Genomic DNA, 19,520 nt, shown 5'->3' with positions numbered 1-19,520 from the left:
ATTTAAACACTGCCTGGCCCATTAGCTCTAGCCTCTTACTGGCTAACTCTCACATCTTTATTAACCCATTTCTAATAATCTGTGTAGCACCTCAAGGTGGTTGGCTTACCGGGAAAGATTCAGCATGTCTGACCTGGTGGCTGGCTTCATGGTGACTGACTCAGAGAGGAGAGGCATGGCGATTGCCTCAATTCCCTCTTCCTCCCAGCTTTCTGTTCTGTCTACTCCACCCACCTAAGGGCTGGCCTATCAAATGGCCAAGGCAGTTTCTTTATTAACCAGTGAAATCAACACAAAACAGAAGACCCTCCCACATCAGTGGTTAATCTGTGGTTTTAGGAATAATAGTATTTCTTTTAAGAAATCAGGTTTCTTGTGTTTAGTGTGTATATGTTTAGAATTGTAATAGCTTCTTGAATTTTTCCTTTAATGAATATGAATTGATCCTCCTTATCTCTCTGACCGGTTTTGACTTACAATCTTTTTCCTCAGGTGTTAGAATAGTCATGTCTGCATTTTTGTAGGAGGCATATTATCTTAGTTATTCATGTTCTGTCTTTGTGATATGACCAAGGAATCTGGACATAGGTCATTAACAGTGTTTCTTGATGTGGGTAGCTTGGTCCCACCTTAGTTGAATAGGTGTTTGGAGATCTGTTGTTACCCAAACATAAAAGGTTAAGCAGCAGGTCACTAGTGATTGGAATTCCATCTTGGGGCAACTCCGTATAGATATGTAAATAAAGTATAAGAAGTGATGTCTGTGGTAAGAGGAGCCATGGACATAAATTCAGACCCTGACTGCTGCAGGGCCATGGACCGAGACATGGCTTAGGCAGCAGCTCCACCAAAGCTGTGTGAAATCCTGGCATCTGGTCAGTCACCAGAGACCATGTTGATGTCCAAGGGTCATACTGCTGCTGGGAACATATTAATATGGATGACCATGCTGCCACTACTGCCATGATGATGTTTGGGATAAAGCCGCCAAGTCTGGGTCCCTGGTCCCATTACAGCTGGGGTCTGTATTGATGATCATGTTCAAAGTTCCTACAAGAGGCTGTCAGAGCCATGCCAGTTTCACCCTTCACTGGACCTGGGATGGAGGCCTATGCCCCTTACTGGACACTGAAACAGGAGAGCTGGTTCCACCCTTCATGGGAGAGCTGCCCCCTCCTCACAATAAGGAGGACCTGATTGCATGGGTTTAGGAGAGCTGGCTCTGCCACTTGCCTGGGTGAGTGCTGGTTCCAGTAGACTGGAATGACCAGCACAGTTACCACTCAGACCCACATCCTGGACCTTGGGTTGACCCATCCTAACATCTACAGTACCTAGGTTCTGCTGGAGCATTTGAAGGGACTGGTCCTATTGAATACTAGCCACAGAATCACCATGACTCCTGACAACAGCAGAATATCTGAGAGGAGTTTTGGTAAGAGTCCATTGATGATGATGTGCTAGAGGCCAGAGACCTTGAACCATACCTATGACTCATTAGCAATGAATATTTGAAGGTGGGGCAAATTGGACAAAACAGTATACCATGTATCACACCAGAACTCACAATGCCTCTAGGAGGAATGAAGAGGTGTTAGAGATATGGGAAAGATGAGGGAGAAAGATGGGGGTTTTGTTTGTTTTATTTTATTTTAATTAATTGGGGGGATTTGGGGAGTGATGCTGCAGGGATGAGAGATAGGCATGGGGGGATTGAGAGGTGAATAAGATTGGGGTGCATGATATAAAATTCCCAAAGAATCAATAAAGAATTATGTTATGTATAAAAATAGATTTATACAATAAGTATCAGCTTGTTTATTCTTAGAAAAACTGTCTCAGATCATATCAAATTACTAATTTCAAGCATCAACATATATATGTCAATAACCTTTAGAAGTTCAGATACTCTGAAAAGTAAATCTGAAATTTTTTTAATGCTCTCTTCCAGATGCTATCCTGGAGTTTTATATTTTCTCAATCTGAAAACTTTAATATTTGTTAACTAAAGGAAAGTGTTTATAATTCAAGAAGAAGAACAACAACATTAACAACTAGAACAAGAAGAATGACAAGAACAAAAACAAAAAATGTAGATCTCAATAAAAATCAATAAAAAAATTGTAAATCCTCCCCAAAATTGCAAATCCCCCAAAAAATTGCAAATCTCCAAAAACAGAACAAAAAGAAAAACAAGAAAGAGATGTCTATTTACCTAGAAATAGGTGCAGCTACTGAGTGCTAGAACAAACTTTCTGTATAGTTAGGAGATTCCCACTGATGACCCTCAGAAGTCTGTGCAAGGCTCACCAAGTTCTGCACATACAGCTTAGATAGCAGAGCTTGGTGTCACAGTAGGAAAGGCAGTGTTATCTACAATAGGAACACTGAGCACATAGCCCTAAGGTGGGAAGCATGAAATTACAACAGCAAGATCCAGGGGCTGGCTTAATGCAGATTTTTGATGCATTCCTATTAAAACCACTAAATCACCATAAAAATTCCACATCAGTGAACAATATGACAATAACTTTAAGAAGTGTTCCATTAACCTATTACATTGGTTGCTTATAAATAGTAAAGTGTGTGGGTACTGGAATCTGTTACAAACTAATTTTCACATTTCATTTGCTGTGAACTTTGTGCCCAATGAAGATTTAAAAAAATTAGATTGATAAGGCATTCTTGAAATCCACAAATGAATATAATGAAAGGAGATATGAGTCTATATCCCTCATAGCCTTATTTGGTGAGCTATTTTAAAAATCATCAATAAGGGATTCTTCAATGGATTTTCACATTATGAAATCTGAGTTTCAATTAAAAGGTCAGGTACATCTGCTGTTACTAAATCTCACTCTGGACCTGGAGAATTTGATCCAAAATTGAGAAAGGGAAAATGGCCATAAAGTAGAAACTAGGAATGTTGTGTCTGTCTTGACGTTTGTCATGTGAGCAAAGCCTGGGACTTTTATCACAATGATACTTGCCGCTGACCTGAGACATGGAGGAATGGTAAGGAGAGAATGAGAACAAGGAAAGAAACTCTAAAATTCTTAGTGGTTCCATACATTTGTATAACACCAGCATGCCACTAGAAATGTATACTAAGTGTTTTGATTCCAACACTTGCATCTATCTTAAAACACGAGTATTTTACCATCCAAATGGCACTCAATGTCTCTTTGCATTATGAGAAGACAAAATTAAAAAGGAAGATGTAAAATAGGAAGAAAAGGTAAACGATATTAAATGTCTTTGAGTAGTCTACTATAATCAGCAGAAGAAAAAATCAACATGTTTCTTTGGAACCTTTTTGTTGTTCCAAACATAACTCACAAAGTTTCTACCCAAGAAATACTTATGTAAGACTCTGATGTGCACTTAAAAGTTCTAAATTACTTGATTAACTGCAAAAATCCAAAAGAGAGAAAAAGGCAGCATGATGGTGTATACATGGAAAAATTATTCAGTTCAATAATTCTTATATAAACACTATGTGGAATACAACAAGAAGTCTCTGTTTATCACCCACATTTCTATTCAAAAGTAGAAACAGAGTCTAGAGATATGGCCCACCTTTTAAGAGTGTATACTATCCTTTCAGAGGGCCCAAAATTGGTTACCATAACCTAGTTCATGTGGTTCAAAACAACATATAACTCCACCATCAGCATATCAAATGCTCTCTCCTAGGCTCCAGAGGTACCTGCCCTTACATGTGCAAAGACACACACATACAAAAATACTCTTAAAATACAAATAATTTTGAGAGAGAGATAGAGAGAGAGGTTTTCCTCTCCTGAAGACCTTAAAGTAAATATCCATCTTCTTTATGTGTAAGAGATTATATTATGTAGGTATTATTCCTTAGGAATTGAGCTCATTATATTTTAATATATCTAATATATATTAATATAAAAATATATGTAATTAGTATTTTAATAAGATATTGTCACTCATTACTAAGCATAAGACAAAATAGCATATATATTATAGATAAGCATATAAAAATAGGCAAAGAAATATTTCTTCTCAGAAATATGTTAGCAGTGAATTTCTGGACTCAGTTAAGACTGTGCACAGGTCAGGTTTTTAAGAATTTGTCTTTAGCCCATTAGCTTGCTGAACACTCTCATCGCTGCCATTTTCATTTCTTGATTCCTCAATGTGTAAATAATAGGATTCAGAAAAGGCGTGACAATCGCATCAAATATGGCCAGAAACTTATCCAAGTGTGTGTAAGAAGAAGGCCATGTATAGAAAAACATCACAGGACCAAAGAATAAGACCACCACAGTCACATGAGCTGAAAGCGTAGACAGAGCCTTGGAGGAGCTACTTGAATAATGTTTCTGAACAGTAAATATGATGACAATGTAGGAAATGATGAGAATGAAGAAGGAGCCCACAGACATGAACCCACTATTGATTGATACCAGTAATTCCAGTTTGTGGGTGTCTGTGCAAGCAAGTTTGATGAATCTGGGAAATTCACAGTAGAAGCTGTCCAACACATTTGGTCCACAAAATGGTAAGTTTACCACAAAAGCCAGTTGAATGAGAGAATGCATAAAACCAACCACCCATGAGGCCACTGAAAACAAGATGCACATCTTTGGGGTCATAATGGTCAGATAATGGAGAGGTTTACATATGGCCACATATCTGTCAAAGGCCATGGCTATGAGTAAAACCATTTCTACACCACCAATGACATGGATGAAGAATATTTGTGTAATACAGCCTCTAAAGGAGATGACTTTACGCTTTCTGAATAGGTCACAAATCATCTTGGGGGAAGTGACAGAAGAAATACCCAAGTCAATGAAGGAGAAGTTAGCCAACAGAAAGTACATAGGAGAGTTTAAGTGAGGGTCAGAAGCCACAATGAATACAATGAGGGAGTTTCCCATCATACTTGCTATATAAAATGTGGAAGAAAACACAAAAAGAAACAGTTGAATATTCCAAGAGTTGGTGAGTCCCAGGAACACAAACTCTGACACCACAGACTGATTCATACCTTCCATTGGCTTTGATGGCAAGGCTACCTGAAGGAGGAAATAGGGAAAACTGCATATTACAATTATACTAATAAAATAGGAGAAACTCCAAGTTATGAAAGTCTATTTTCACCTAAACCTTACAACTAACCTAAAATAAAACAGCTCTGAATAAGAGCTCAATTTAAGCAACCATAAATTAAACTATAGTGCTCTATGACATGACACATGTGAAAAGATACTTTGTGGAAAAAAATGAAAAGATAACAAGTTTGGGTGGATTTAAGGAAGCTAGAGAGATACTCCAGCAGTTAACAGCACTTCTTACCTTACCTAGAACTTGGTTACCAGCACTCATATCAAGCAAGTTAATGCTGCCTGTAACTACAGGTCTATAGGATTCAATGCCTGGCATCCACACATAACAAATGCATAGACATAAATAAAATTTTTAGAAATAAATATTTTAAAAGAGGGAATCATAATAAACTGATGATAAGAATATAAATTAATACCTCCTCTAAAGAAAATGATGAAATGTTGGCAAATTTTTAAAGAAAGATTCTATTTGTAGCATTATAAATTGGCATTTGACTATCATATGTAAGACACTAATCTTAATTCTCAATAGTGTAAAACAGAAAGAGAAGAGTATAGATTGTAAGTGGAAAATGAAGAGAAGAGAAAAGATAGGAAAGATTTAAAAAGGACTATCATATGATAGAGAAATTCTCACCTTCAGGGTATGTATCTTGAAGAAATGACATTATCTTTTTTTCACTGTAGAATTATCCATAAACATTATAAGTGAACAATCTACCTTCATTAATAGATACATGTATAACACACACACACACACACGCATGCACGCACATCCAAGCACCCCAGACTATTCTGCACCTTTAAAAGAAGAAATGGAAATCTGTATTTTATAATTACATTAACAAGCCAGGAAGTCACAGTGGTAAATGAAAATAAAGTCACGGAGACTCCGTTACTGAAAGATCTCAACAGAAATGGAACCTAAGGAAGCCAGGGAGAAAAGGTTGAGGATGGTAAAATCCAGGGGTGGTGAATGACACCAGGAAAAGACAGAGAGGCATGGCACACATATGAACTCAACAGAGACTGCGATAACATGCAAAAAAAACTGGTGTGCGTCTTGTTAGGTACATGAACTGGAATCACTGAAAAATTTCTCTAGCAATTTGATGTTAAAATAAAACTCGAATACCAAAACTTACACTCTTCCAGGCTATCAGTCCATAAATCCTGGGTGTGAACATAATTTATGCCATAGAGTATATTCCACATGATGTGGATTCTTAAGCCCCTCAACAGTAGCATCACATAAGAGTATTTTGTCCATAATTCTATGAAAATATTTATCATATTATATTGTAGTTTAGGTTTCTTTGGAGAATAAACTGCATAGTAGACAACATCTGGACTTTGGATTCAGGACCCATGATTAAGCTCATAGTTCAACCACGAACTGACTGCTATTAGAAAAGATACTGAAACACTTGACCTTGTGTGTTTCTCTGTTTAAACGTATTGAAATAGTTATTTCAGTTAAGTAACAGGAATGAAACAAAGATCACAATCATGCATTTGGCAAGGATTGGAAAGGATAAGGGTGTAACGACCATAGACACAATCATTTCCTCAATAGAAAGATGCTCCATTTATAGATGTTCCATAAATGCTCATCACATGCATGATTTTCTTTCTTTCTCTTGCTCTTAATAGCAATCAACTAGTGAGATAAATTACTTAAAAACATAAATGAATATGAATAAGCAGAGGACATCACACTGCCATGTCCAAAATGCATTTCAAAGTGTACTATCACCCATTCAATAGCATATTTGATCACATCATTTTAGTGATCAAATAATGAAATTTCAAATGCAAACAGCACATATGCACTCAAGAAACCATGTATCTATGTTTGGTACTCAATACAAACTTGATCTGATTAATTTCTCAATTAGACAGCAACCCCTATAGTTTTGAACCCCACATCTGTCTTCTCATCAGGATATCCCAAACTTTATATTCAGAAAAAGCTGTGAAATAAGTATTAGACAGAAATAGAAAGTGCTCAACATCCTTAGCCATCAGGGAAATGCAAATCAAAATACTATGAGATTACATATTACATTTCTCAGAATGTCTAAGATCAAAAAAGCAAGTGACAGCTCATGCTTGCAAGGATGCAGAGAAAAAGGAACACTCCTCCCATTACTGGTGGGGGTGCAAACTTGTCCAACCACTTTGGAAATCAAATATGGAAGGGTCTCAGAAAATTTGGAATAGATCTACCTGAAGGCCCAGTTATACCAGTCTTGGGCATTTACCCAAAGAATATTCCATCTTATCATAAGAACACTTGCTTAACCATGTTCATTGCAGCTTTATTCCTAATAGCCTAGGTTGTTTTCTACCAGAAACAACCTAGATTCTCAGCTGAAGAATGGATAAAGAAAATGTGTTATATTTACACAAGTGAGTCTTACTCAGCTAACAAAAGCAATGACATTATAAAATTTAAATGCAAATAGGTGGAACTAGAAAAAAATCATCCTGAGTGTGGTAACCCAGACCCAGAATGACAAACAATGTAAGTACTCACTTATAACTGGACATTAGTTGGTAATTAAAGGGTAATCATGTTAGAATCCACAGAACAAGAGAGGCTAAGTAACCAGGAGGGCTCAAGGGGAGATGTGTGGATCCCTCTGGGAAGTGAAGAAATATTTTAAATTTTGCAGGTGGACTGGGGGTGGGTGAAGATGGAAACAAGAGGGATCAGGTGGAGTGGGAAAGTGGAGGGAGAAAATAATGGGAGAGAAGATTAAAAATAGTGGACTATGAGAGCAATGTAGAAAACTAGTGCAGTGGAAACTCCCTGGAAACTGCAAGAGTGACCTTAGTAAAATCTCCTAGTAATTTGAGAGATGGAGCCAAAGCTGGCCATCTTCTCTAAATAAATCTCCTAGCAGTGGGACTAGGACATCACCCCAACCACAAAACCTTCAACCTATAATGTGTTCTGTCTTCAAGATGTGCTGGGGTAATGGTGGTACAGAACTAGTGGCCAACCAATGACTAACCCAACTTGAGACCCATGCTAGGTAAGGGAACCTATACCTGACAGTGCCTGGTTAGCCAGAAACCAGAGGCAGGGAATTCCAGAGATACACGATAGAACTAACAAGACTGACAAGAAAAAAGTCAAAGAAATCATTACTAACTACATTCTGCTATACTCATAGACTGGAGCCTAGGCCAAATATCATGAAAGGAGTTTCATCTAGAAACTGACAGGAGCTGATGCAGAAACCTACAGCCAAACTCTAAAATGAGCCAGGGGTAACCCTGCAGAAGAGGGGGAGAGGAGTGTAGAAGCCAGAGAGATCGAGGACACCAGGAGAACATGACACACAGAATCGATTAAGAAGATCTCATAGGTACGCACAGAGACTGAAGCCACAAACACGGACCCTGTATGGGTCTGAACTAGGTGCCTTACATGCACTTCATGGTTCTGTAGCTTGGTGTTTTTGTGCAACTCCCAACAGTGGGAGTGGGCAGTGTCTCTGACTATTTTACCTGTTTTTGGAACCCTTTTCCTCCTACTGGGTTGCCACATCCAGCTTTGATATGAGAGTTTGTGCCCAGTCTCACTGTATCTTGTTAGTCTATATTCGGTGGATATGCCCAGGATGCCTGCTTATTTTTGAAAGGAAAAAGAGGAGGAACTGAACTAATGGAGAGAGGAGTTATGGGGGCAGGGAGACTGCTGCAGTCAGGATGTAATATAAGAGAAAGGAATCAAACTAAAAAAGAATAAGAAAAGAAAATGAAAAACAGTTTGGTTGAATTGTTGAAAAGCACATAAAATATACATGACCGTATAATATGAAAAGATGGGCAAAGAGATTGCATCAAGTTCTGGAGTGATAAATTAAATGAATTTTAGTATTTGCTTATTAATCTTTCTCTCTCCATAAACATAGTCTAAGCTTGCCTTCTCGGCTTCTTTGGTCTTCTTTGCTATTTCTTTAAAGCGCATCATCATGTGTCTGACATTCATGCTAGCTAACTCACAGAAATTCTCCCTCTCCCTCTCCCTCTCCCTCTCCCTCTCCCTCTCCCTCTCCCTCTCCTCCTGTCTCTCCTGATGCTGATATTTACACTTTGCCTTCTCTGGGGTATTTTTTCTCAAAATTATAACAAAATTATTCTCAAAGTTCAAAAAAAGTGAAATAAATGAACAAGAATAAAATGAAAACCCAAAAGGGACTATGAAATTTGTAAAGGTGGTATATAATTGGGAAGAAAAAAGGTAAAGCTTACAAATATTAGACATAAAACATTTTGAATTGGGAATTTTACTCCCTCAGTTGAATCTATTTGTATTTTCACTTTGCAAATTATTTCAAAGCCTTAAACCCAAGGAAATTTAGACCCTCCTAATTTTAGAACATCATTTAATTTATTTAATAGTTTGGGAAAGATAAGTAATCCTGTATTCTTTTAAAATAAATATTTATGTGAAAGCTCACTTCCTACCTCTTTAAAGACTTTCAGATCAGATCACTGAACATAATCAAATTGATACAAAGATTCCAACTATAAATGACATATGAAAACAAGAAAATAAATGAAACTGGTATTTTTAAGTACCATTTTATTTTAAGATTTAGAGATTACATTCTACCAGAATATTTGTTTTCAGCATTGAGACTTTTGTCTTTATGTTAAAATTTACTTCAAACTGGGAATTTATAAATTTTTCCAATCTAACAAATAAAAATTTATAAAACTTTGCTTCTATTTTACAGACTATTCATCAAATACTTCATAGAAAGCAAATAGTTCATAGTCATCTGTTTTTAAAAGTGAAGAGAAATATACAAATTTACACTTTTATTTATACATATTATTGATATTTTCCATAGTTATCAGTTCATAGGATATTATATCATTCATTCAATCAATTATCAGTGAGTATATAATGATTAATTATGGCATAAACTTAGTAGAAAACATTGCAAAGCTATTTGACTTCTCAAGGCCATTTACGATGTGGTTCTAACTCATAGGCAGTCAGTTACTTAGCCTTTGCTAGTACTTCAGTTGGTGTTTATCAGCTATCCTCCTGTGCATTCAGTTCCTTTTCCTGACTGCTCTCCACTTTGCTCTTCTTCCTCAATCACTTTAGGATGTGACTTTTGTCCACAGTAATTCCAATCACAAAGTAACATCTGAGAATAAACCACCCAAGCATTGCTAAGTCTATTTCCATCCATGCATTTTACCTGAATATCAACAGCATCTTAGCAAAGTCAGGTTTCTTTGTCTTCTCTCACATAAAATGCCTAATGGAATCTTCGATTAGGGAGATAAGATCTTAATTATATATACCTCAAGAGGCTACTGACCAAGAGACACTACGAAACATGGCAATTTAGAAGGATCACATGGTTACAGGATTCTTTCTCTGGATACATCCTTGGTTTGGCCTAAGTGACCAAAGAATTTTATAATTTGTAGTATAACACTGAGTAAAATAGGAAAACTGGGGTTGTTGAGGTGTCAGTAACCTATGTGGATATAAACGTTTACAATTATGGCTGGGCATGGTGGTATGTGGCTTTAATTTCAGTGTTCAGAAGGCAGAAAAGAGAGATATCTGTGAGTTTGATGTCAGCCTCATCTACAGAGTGATTTCCAGAACATCCAGGGCTAAATAGTAAGACCCTAACTAAATTTTTTAATTAATCATTGCTATTCTTCATTAGTAAATAGATAAATATTATTACAAAGTTTGATGGACATCACTTAGTTAAATCAAACTAATAGTCTAAGTATAGTTCAGTTTGGGAAGTAGATTATAAAGTCCTAAAACACCTTGAAAAGAAAGGAAATAGGAAGAGCCTAGATCAACTTATAGAAATGAAAAGGTTCTATATCTACACAGCTATTCAGCTATTAAAATGAAATTATTAAATGTCCATGTAAATGGATGAAACTGGAAATGGACTGTTCTGAGTGAGGTAATGCAGACCCAGGAAAATAAAGGTCGCATGTTTTCACTCATTTGTGAATGATAGCTCTGAATCTTCATGTACCATGAGTTCTAATAGATATTAACAACAAATACCTGGAGTCAGATACCGGGGACAATGTTGAGAGATAAGAGAAATGAAGGAGCCAAACCACATCCACCTTACCTACTCAACTTCCCAGCTGAAAAGAGACTGAATTCCTGATTCCTCCAGCCTTATTACTTCCTCACTAAACGCATTCATATTTAAATATTTAGATTTAGCTCTCTCTTCCTGTCCCTTCCCAGCTTGCACCCAGAACCCCCTACCCCGCCTCATCCTCCCGTCTTTGGGGCCACAAAATCCCACAGCTCAGCCTGTTTGGGCGCCGGGGTCCTGGAATTGAGTGCACCCAGGCCGGTGGGAGGTCCCCTCCTTCATTAGCCTGCCCCCAGCAAGGCAGGCCCTTTGTCAGCGAGCCACTTGGCCTGCAAGGAGACCTGATAGTCTGCCAGAGGATCCATCATTCACTGGGGTGAGTGAGGAGTGAGTGCCTGAACCGGGAAGCTGCCCGGAGAGGGACCACCGACATTCCCCAACTCTCCCCCCCCACCCGCACACTTCCTGCTCTTCCTGCAGGGGTTATTCTCCCCGACACTGCCTCTCTCTTCCTGTCCCTTCCCACCTTGCACCTAGAACCCCTTACCCCGCCTCATCCTCCCGTCTTTGGGCCACAAAATCCCACAGCTCAGCCTGTTTGGGCGCCGGGGTCCTGGAATTGAGTGCACCCAGGCCGGTGGGAGGTCCCCTCCTTCATTAGCCTGCCCCCAGCAAGGCAGGCCCTTTGTCAACAAGCTGCTTGGCCTGCAAGGAGACCTGACAGTCTGCCAGAGGATCCATCATTCATTGGGGTGAGTGAATTGAATTCATTGGGGGGAATTGAACTTCTAAAAGAAGACCCAAAGGGGATTATTCAGAGGAAGAAATGGGCAGGCGCCAATGCAAGAATTCCTCCAACAATTTGAAAAACAACATGAAAGCACCAGAACCCAACGAAGTTATAACAGGAGGACTTGAACACACTAATCAAGAAGAAGTAGAAAAAAATTGGTGGTGAGGGGCACCACATTGTAGAGACAAGAAACACATATACGCCCGTTTCTTCCAATTCCCCTCCACTTCTCATAATGTTGGTCACAAGGTTGGGGGTATGGCTCAGTGTAGAACACTTATCTAGAATGTTGAATGTCTCTGCATAAATAAGGGCCTGGGTTCAATCTTTACCTAGTATTACATGTGTGCGCATGAACGTGCACACCACACACACACACACATCCACCCCCACACTCTCTCTAGCAGCTCTCTCTAGCAGCTCAGGCTGGAGCTAGGGCTGGGGCTGGAATCCCTACTTTGCTGGTTTACAGGCCTCACCTGCAGGAGGAAGCAGACCTCATCCATGCTCGGGTTCTCAGAGATGAAGTTCTGGAGGAGCAGGTCCAGGGCACGCATTGTCTTCTTGTACAGCACCTGGCAAGGGCAAGGGACAGGGACCGCTGGCATCACATAGCCAGGTCACCTCATGGTCTCCCCAGCTCCTCCATAAGGGCTGCGATGTATTTTCTTCCTTGGGCCCAACTCGCAGGCGAGGCTGATCACGCCATTGGCGGCAGCTGGGATAGTGAGTTCAGCCTCCAGACTTTCCCCAGAGGAGCTGTGGTGTGAGCAAATGGGTCCCTCTAGCTGCTCAAGCATGTCTCCTCCAGCTCTGCCTACCTCTCTCTTGCAGCCACTGAGGTAGTCTGCCGCTCTGACGTCTTTCCTGCTGACCTGCTGTTTTCCCAAGAAGGACTTTTGGCTAATGTCTCAGCCACTGACAACTTAGCAGTTACAAATTAAACACTTGTTTGTTCGAAAAAAAAAAGAAAGAAAGTAATAGAGTCCCTTAAACAGGAGGTAAAAAACTCCCTTAAGGAAATGGACGAGAAGAATAACAAAAAGTTTGAAGAATTGAGTAAATCCGTAAATGATATCCTAGGAAACCAAGAAAAAACAATCAAACAGATAAGGGAAACAGTGCAAGACTTGAAAACTGAAATGGAGGCAAGGAAGAAAACACAACCCGAGGGCCAGCCGGATATGGAAAATCTATGTAAACGAACAGAGACTACAGAAACAAGCATAACCAACAGAATACAAGAGATAGAAGAAAGAATCTCAGATTCTGAAGATACCATAGAGAAAATAAATGCAATGATCAAAGAAAACAGCAAATCCAACAAATTCTCATCACAAAACATTCAGGAAATCTGGGACACAATAGAAAGACCAAACCTAAGAATAATAGGCATAGAAGAAGGAGAAGAATTACAGCTCAATGGCCCAGAAAATATATTTAATAAAATTATAGAAGAAAACTTCCCAAACCTAAAGAAAGATATTCCTATTAAGGTTCAAGAAGCTTACAGAACACCAAATAGACTGGATCAAAAAAAAAAAAACATCCCCCCGCCATATTATAATCAAAACACAAAACATACAGAACAAAGAAAGAATATGAAGAGCTGCAAAGGAAAAAGGTCAAGTAACATATAAAGGAAAACCTATCAGACTAACACCTGACTTCTCTATGGAAACCATGAAAGCCAGAAGGTCCTGGATAGATGTTTTGCAGAAACTAAGAGACCATGGATGCAAGCCCAGATTACTATACCCAGCCAAGCTTTCATTCACTATGAATGGAGAAAACAAAATATTCCAGGATAAAAACAAATTTAAACAATAGATAGCCACAAATCCAGCCTGACAGAAAGTAATAGAAGGAAATTCACAAACAAAGGAGTCCAGCATTGCCCCAAATACCTCAGACATCTAGTGACCCTTCACCAGCACATCTCAAAGAAAGGAAACACACAACCTCTACTACCAAATAAAAAATGACAACCGGAGGTAACATCCACTGGTCATTAATATCACTTAATATCAATGGACTCAATTCACCTATAAAAAGGCACAGGCTAAGAGATTGGATACAGAAACAGGATCCAACATTCTGCTGTTTACAAGAAACACACCTCAACCACAAAGACAGACATCTACTCAGAGTAAAGGGTTGGGAAAAGGTCTATCAAGCAAATGGACCTAAGAAACAAGCGGGTGTGGCCATACTAATTTCTAACAAAGTTGACTTCAAACTAAAATCAATCAGAAGAGATGGAAAGGGACACTTTATACTTATAACAGGAAAAATCTATCAGAATGAAGTCTCAATCCTGAATATCTATGCCCCTAATACAAAAGCACCCACTTATATAAAAGAAACATTACTAGAACTCAAGGCAGCCATCAAACCAAACACACTGATAGTGGGAGACTTCAACACTCCTCTTTCACCAATGGACAGGTCAATTCGACAGAAACCTAAGAGAATTAAGAGACTTAATAGAGGTAATGAAACAAATGGACTTAACAGACATCTATAGAACATTCCACCCAAACAGGAAAGAATATACCTTCTTCTCTGCGGCTCATGGAACCTTTTCAAAAATTGACCATATACTCGGTAACAAAGCAAACTTCCACAGTTACAAAAACATATTAGTAACCACCTGCATCTTATCAGATCACCATGAATTAAAATTAGAATTCAAAAACAATGCTACCCCCAGAAAGCCTACAAACTCATGGAAACTGAACAGTCAACTACTGAACCACACCTGGGTCAAGAAAGAAATAAAGAAAAAAATTAAAGTGTTTCTTGAATATAATGAAAATAAAGACACAACATACTCAAACTTATGGGACACTATGAAAGCAGTGCTAAGAGGAAAATACATAGCACTAAGTGCCCACTTAAAAAAAAAAAAACGGAGAAAGCACACATTGGAGACTTAACAGCACACCTGAAAGCTTTAGAAAAGAAAGAAGCAGACTCACCTAGGAGGAGTAGAAGACTGGAAATTATCAAACTGAGGGCAGAAATCAACAAAATAGAAACACAGAAAACAATCCAAAGAATCAATGAAACAAAAAGCTGGTTCTTGGAGAAAATCAACAAGATTGACAAACCCCTAGCCAAACTAATCAAACGGCAGAGAGAGAACACACAAATTAATAAGATCAGAAATGAAAAAGGGGACATAACCACAAACATTGAGGAAATTCAGAGAATCATTAGATCTTACTACAAAAGCCTGTAAGCCACAAAATTGGAAAATGTAAAAGAAATGGACACTTTTTTAGATAAGTACCATATACCAAAGTTAAACCAGGACCAGATAATGCTTTAAATAGTCCTGTTAGTCGCGAAGAATTAGAAACTGTTATCAGAAACCTCCCTACCAAAAAGAGCCCAGGACCTGATGGGTTCAATGCAGAATTCTACCAGAACTTCCAAGAAGACCTAATACCTATACTCCTTAAGGTGTTTCATAATATAGAAACAGAACAGTCATTGCCAAATTCCTTTTATGAAGCTACAGTTACCCTGATACCTAAACCACACAAAGACTCAACCAAGAAAGAGAATTACATGCCAATATCACTTATGAACATCGATGCAAAAATTCTCAATAAAATACTGGCAAACAGAATCCAAGAACACATTAGAAAAATTATCCACTATGATCAAGTAGGCTTCATCCCAGAGATGCAGGGCTGGTTCAACATACGAAAATCTATCAATGTAATCCATCATATAAATAAACTGAAGGATAAAAAACATATGATCATCTCATTAGATGCAGAAAAAGCATTTGACAAAATTCAGCACCCCTTTATGATAAAGGTCTTGGAGAGATTAGAGATACGGGGGTCATTCCTAAATATAATAAAGGCTATTTACACCAAGCCGACAGCTAACATCAAATTAAATGGAGAGAAACTCAAGGCCATCCCACTAAACTCAGGAATGCAACAAGGCTGTCCACTCTCTCCTTATCTCTTCAATAAGGTACTTGAAGTTCTTGCAATAGCAATAAGACAAAACAAGGGGATCAAGGGGATTCGAATTGGAAAGGAAGAAGTTAAACTTTCATTATTTGCTGATGATATGATAGTGTACATAAGCGACCCGAAAAACTCCACCAAAGAACTCCTACAGCTGATAAACTCCTTTAGTAGTGTGGCAGGATACAAGATCAACTCCAAAAAATCAGTCGCCCTCCTATATACAAAGGATAAGGAAGCAGAGAAAGAAATCAGAGAAGCGTCACCTTTCACGATAGCCACAAATAGCATAAAATATCTTGGGGTAACTCTAACCAAGGAAGTGAAAGAACTATTTGACAAGAACTTTAAGTCTTTGAAGAAAGAAATTGAAGAGGACACCAGAAAATGGAAGGATCTCCCTTGCTCTTGGATTGGGAGGATCAACATAGTAAAACTGGCAATACTACCAAAGGCAATCTATAGATTTAATGCAATCCCCTTAAAGATCCCATCAAAATTCTTCACAGATCTTGAGAGGACAATAATCAACTTTATATGGAAGAACAAGAAACCCAGGATAGCCAAAACAATCTTATACAATAAAGGAACGTCTGGAGGCATTACCAACCCTTACTTCTAACTCTATTACAGAGCTACAGTATTGAAAACAGCTTGGTATTGGCATAAAAATAGAGAAGTCGACCAATGGAATCGAATAGAAGACCCAGATCTTAACCCACAAATCTATGAACACCTGATTTTTGATAAAGGAGCTAAAAGCACACAATGGAAGAAAGAAAGCATCTTCAACAAATGGTGCTGGCATAACTGGATGTCAACCTGTAGAACAATGAAAGTAGCTTCTGTAAAGCAAATGACACTGTCACTAAGACAAAAAGGCAGCCTACTGACTGGGAAAAGATCTTCACCAACCGCGCAACAGACAAAGGCCTGATCTCCAAAATATATAAGGAACTCAAGAGACTAGACTTTAAAATGTTAATTAACCCAATTAAAAAACGGGGCACTAAACTGAACAGAGAATTCTCAACAGAAGAAGTTCGAATGGCCAAAAGACACTTAAGGGCATGCTCAACCTCCTTAGCAATCAGGGAAATGCAAATCAAAACAACGCTGAGATACCTTCTTACACCTGTCAGAATGGCTAAAATCAAAAACACCAATGACAGCCTTTGCTGGAGAGGATGTGGAGTAAGGGGTACACTCATCCATTGCTGGTGGGAATGCAAACTTGTGCAACTGCTTTGGAATGCAGTGTGGAGGTTTCTCAGGAAATTTGGGATCAACCTACCCCAGGACCCAGCAATCCCACTATTGGGAATTTACCCATGAGATGCCCAATCATATTACAAAAGCATTTGTTCAACTATGTTTATAGCAGCATTATTTGTAATAGCCAGAACCTGGAAACAACCTAGATGCCCTTCAGTGGAAGAATGGATGAAGAAAGTGTGGAATATATACATATTAGAGTACTACTCGGCGGTAAAAAACAATGACATCTTGAATTTTGCATGCAAATGGATGCAAATAGAAAACACCATCCTGAGCGAGGTAACCCAGGCCCAAAAAGATGAACATGGGATGTACTCACTCATAATTGGTTTCTAGCCATAAATAAAGGACATCGAGCCTATAATTCATAAAAAATCCTAGAGAAGCTATATAAGAAGGTGAACCCAAAGAAAAACATATAGTTTTCCTCCTGGATACTGGAAGTAGACAAGATTGCCGGACAAAAAATGGGAATATGGGGGTGGGGAGAGATGGAGGGATGGGGGGATGGGGAGAGAAAAGGGTGAAGTGGAGGATGGGAAGAGCTTGGGGGAATAGGATGGTTGGGATATAGGAAGGGTGGATATGGGAACAAGGAATTATATATCTTAGTTAAGGGAGCCATTCTGGGGTTCGCAGAGACTTGACTCTAGAGGGGTTCCCAGGTGTCCAGGAAGACGCCCCCAGCTAGTTCCTTGGGCAGCTGAGGAGAGGATGCCAGAAATGTCCAGATCCTATTGTCATACTCATGAATATCTTGCATATCACCATTGAACCTTCACCTGGCATTGGATGAAGAAAATGACAGAGCCCCACATAGGAGCACCAGACTGAGCTCTCAAGGTCCTGATGAGGAGCAAAAGGAGGGAGATCATGAACAAGGAAGCCAGGACCGCGAGGAGTGCTTTTACCCATTGAGACGGTGGGACAGATCTAACGGGAGACCACCAAGTCCAGTTGGAATGGGACTGATGGAACAGGGGACCAAACCGGACTCTCTGAATGTGGCTGACGGTGGAGGATGACTGAGAAACCAAGGACAATGGCAATGAACATGAACTCTACAGCATGGACGGGCTCGCTGTGAGCCTTGTCAGTTTGGTTGCTCACCTTCCTGGACTTAGGGGGAGCTGGGAGGACCTTGGACTGAACATTGTGAAGGGAACCCTGATGGCTCTTTGTCTTTGGAGAGGGGTGGAGTGGGGGTGTGGGTGGAGGGGAGGGGAGGGAGGGGTAGGAGAAGGGGAGGAGATGGAAATCTTGAATAAAAAAATGAGAAAAAAAATATTTAGATTTAGTAGTTGCTTTATTGGTTTAAAAGTAGATTCAATAATCTACCTTTTAATCCTATTTTTATATCCCCTTTATTGCTTTTCAAGGTTGATTCAGTAATCTACCCTTATACCCTTATCATATCAGTATCCTCCCCTTTTCTTCAAAATAGTTTCTGTCCCACACAGTCCCATAGCCATTTGGTCAAATAAACACACAGAGGCTTATATTCACTCTATTCTTTCTAGCTTATTGCTCAAGCTTACTATTAACTAGTTCTTACAACTTAAATTAACACATAATTCTTATCTATGTTTAGCCACATGGCTTGTTACCTTAATTCAGTAAGGCATTTTCATCTTGCTTCCTCTGTGTCTGGCTTGCAACTGCATCTCTGCCTTTCTTCTTCCAGAATTCTCCTAGTCCAGTAGCCCCATCTATACTTCCTGCTTGGCTGCTAGCCACTTAGCATTTTTTTCTTTTTTATTATTACAAATTTTCACCTCCTCACCTCCTCCCATTTCCCTCCCCCTCCCCCCACTCCCCCTTCCCTTCCCTCTCCAGTCCAAAGAGCAGTCAGGGTTCCCTATCCTGTGGGAAATCCAAGGTCCATCCCCCTCCATCCAGGTCTAGGAAGGTGATCATCCAAACAGACTAGGTTCCCACGAAGCCAGAACATGGAGTAGAATGAAAACCCAGTGCCATTGTCCTTGGCTTCTCAGTCAACCCTCCATATAAGCCATGTTCAGAGAGTCCAGTTTGATCACATGCTCCATCAGACCCAGTCCAGCTGGCCTTGGTGAGTTCCCATTAGATTGGCCCCACCGTCACAGTGGGTGGCCCTGACTTCCTTGCTCATGTTCTCTCTTCTTCTGCTCCTCATTGGGACCTTGGGAGCTCAGTCCAGTGCTCCAATGTGGGACACTGTCATTAAGACAAAAAGGCAACCTACTGATTGGGA

General features: G+C 39.3%; 1 protein-coding gene across 1 annotated transcript; it reads right to left on the bottom strand.

The window, feature by feature from the left end:
* Nucleotides 1-4,109: 4,109 nt before the first annotated feature.
* LOC119814793 (olfactory receptor 4F15-like) lies at nt 4,110-5,036 on the bottom strand. Its single transcript, XM_038330847.1, has one exon. It carries the CDS (start codon nt 5,031-5,033, stop codon nt 4,110-4,112), a length of 924 nt encoding a protein of 307 aa, XP_038186775.1. The 5' UTR covers nt 5,034-5,036.
* Nucleotides 5,037-19,520: the final 14,484 nt, after the last annotated feature.

Source organism: Arvicola amphibius, chromosome 5, assembly GCF_903992535.2.
Source record: "Arvicola amphibius chromosome 5, mArvAmp1.2, whole genome shotgun sequence".
NCBI classification, from domain to species: Eukaryota; Metazoa; Chordata; class Mammalia; order Rodentia; family Cricetidae; genus Arvicola; species Arvicola amphibius.
The sequence above is the reverse complement of the archived record's forward strand: the minus strand, read 5'-3'. Positions and strand labels throughout refer to the sequence as shown.

Bases quoted from the DNA above. Each gene is read 5' to 3' on its own strand.
- LOC119814793 (XM_038330847.1), bottom strand. From the start codon at position 5,033: ATGGAAGGTATGAATCAGTCTGTGGTGTCAGAGTTTGTGTTCCTGGGA.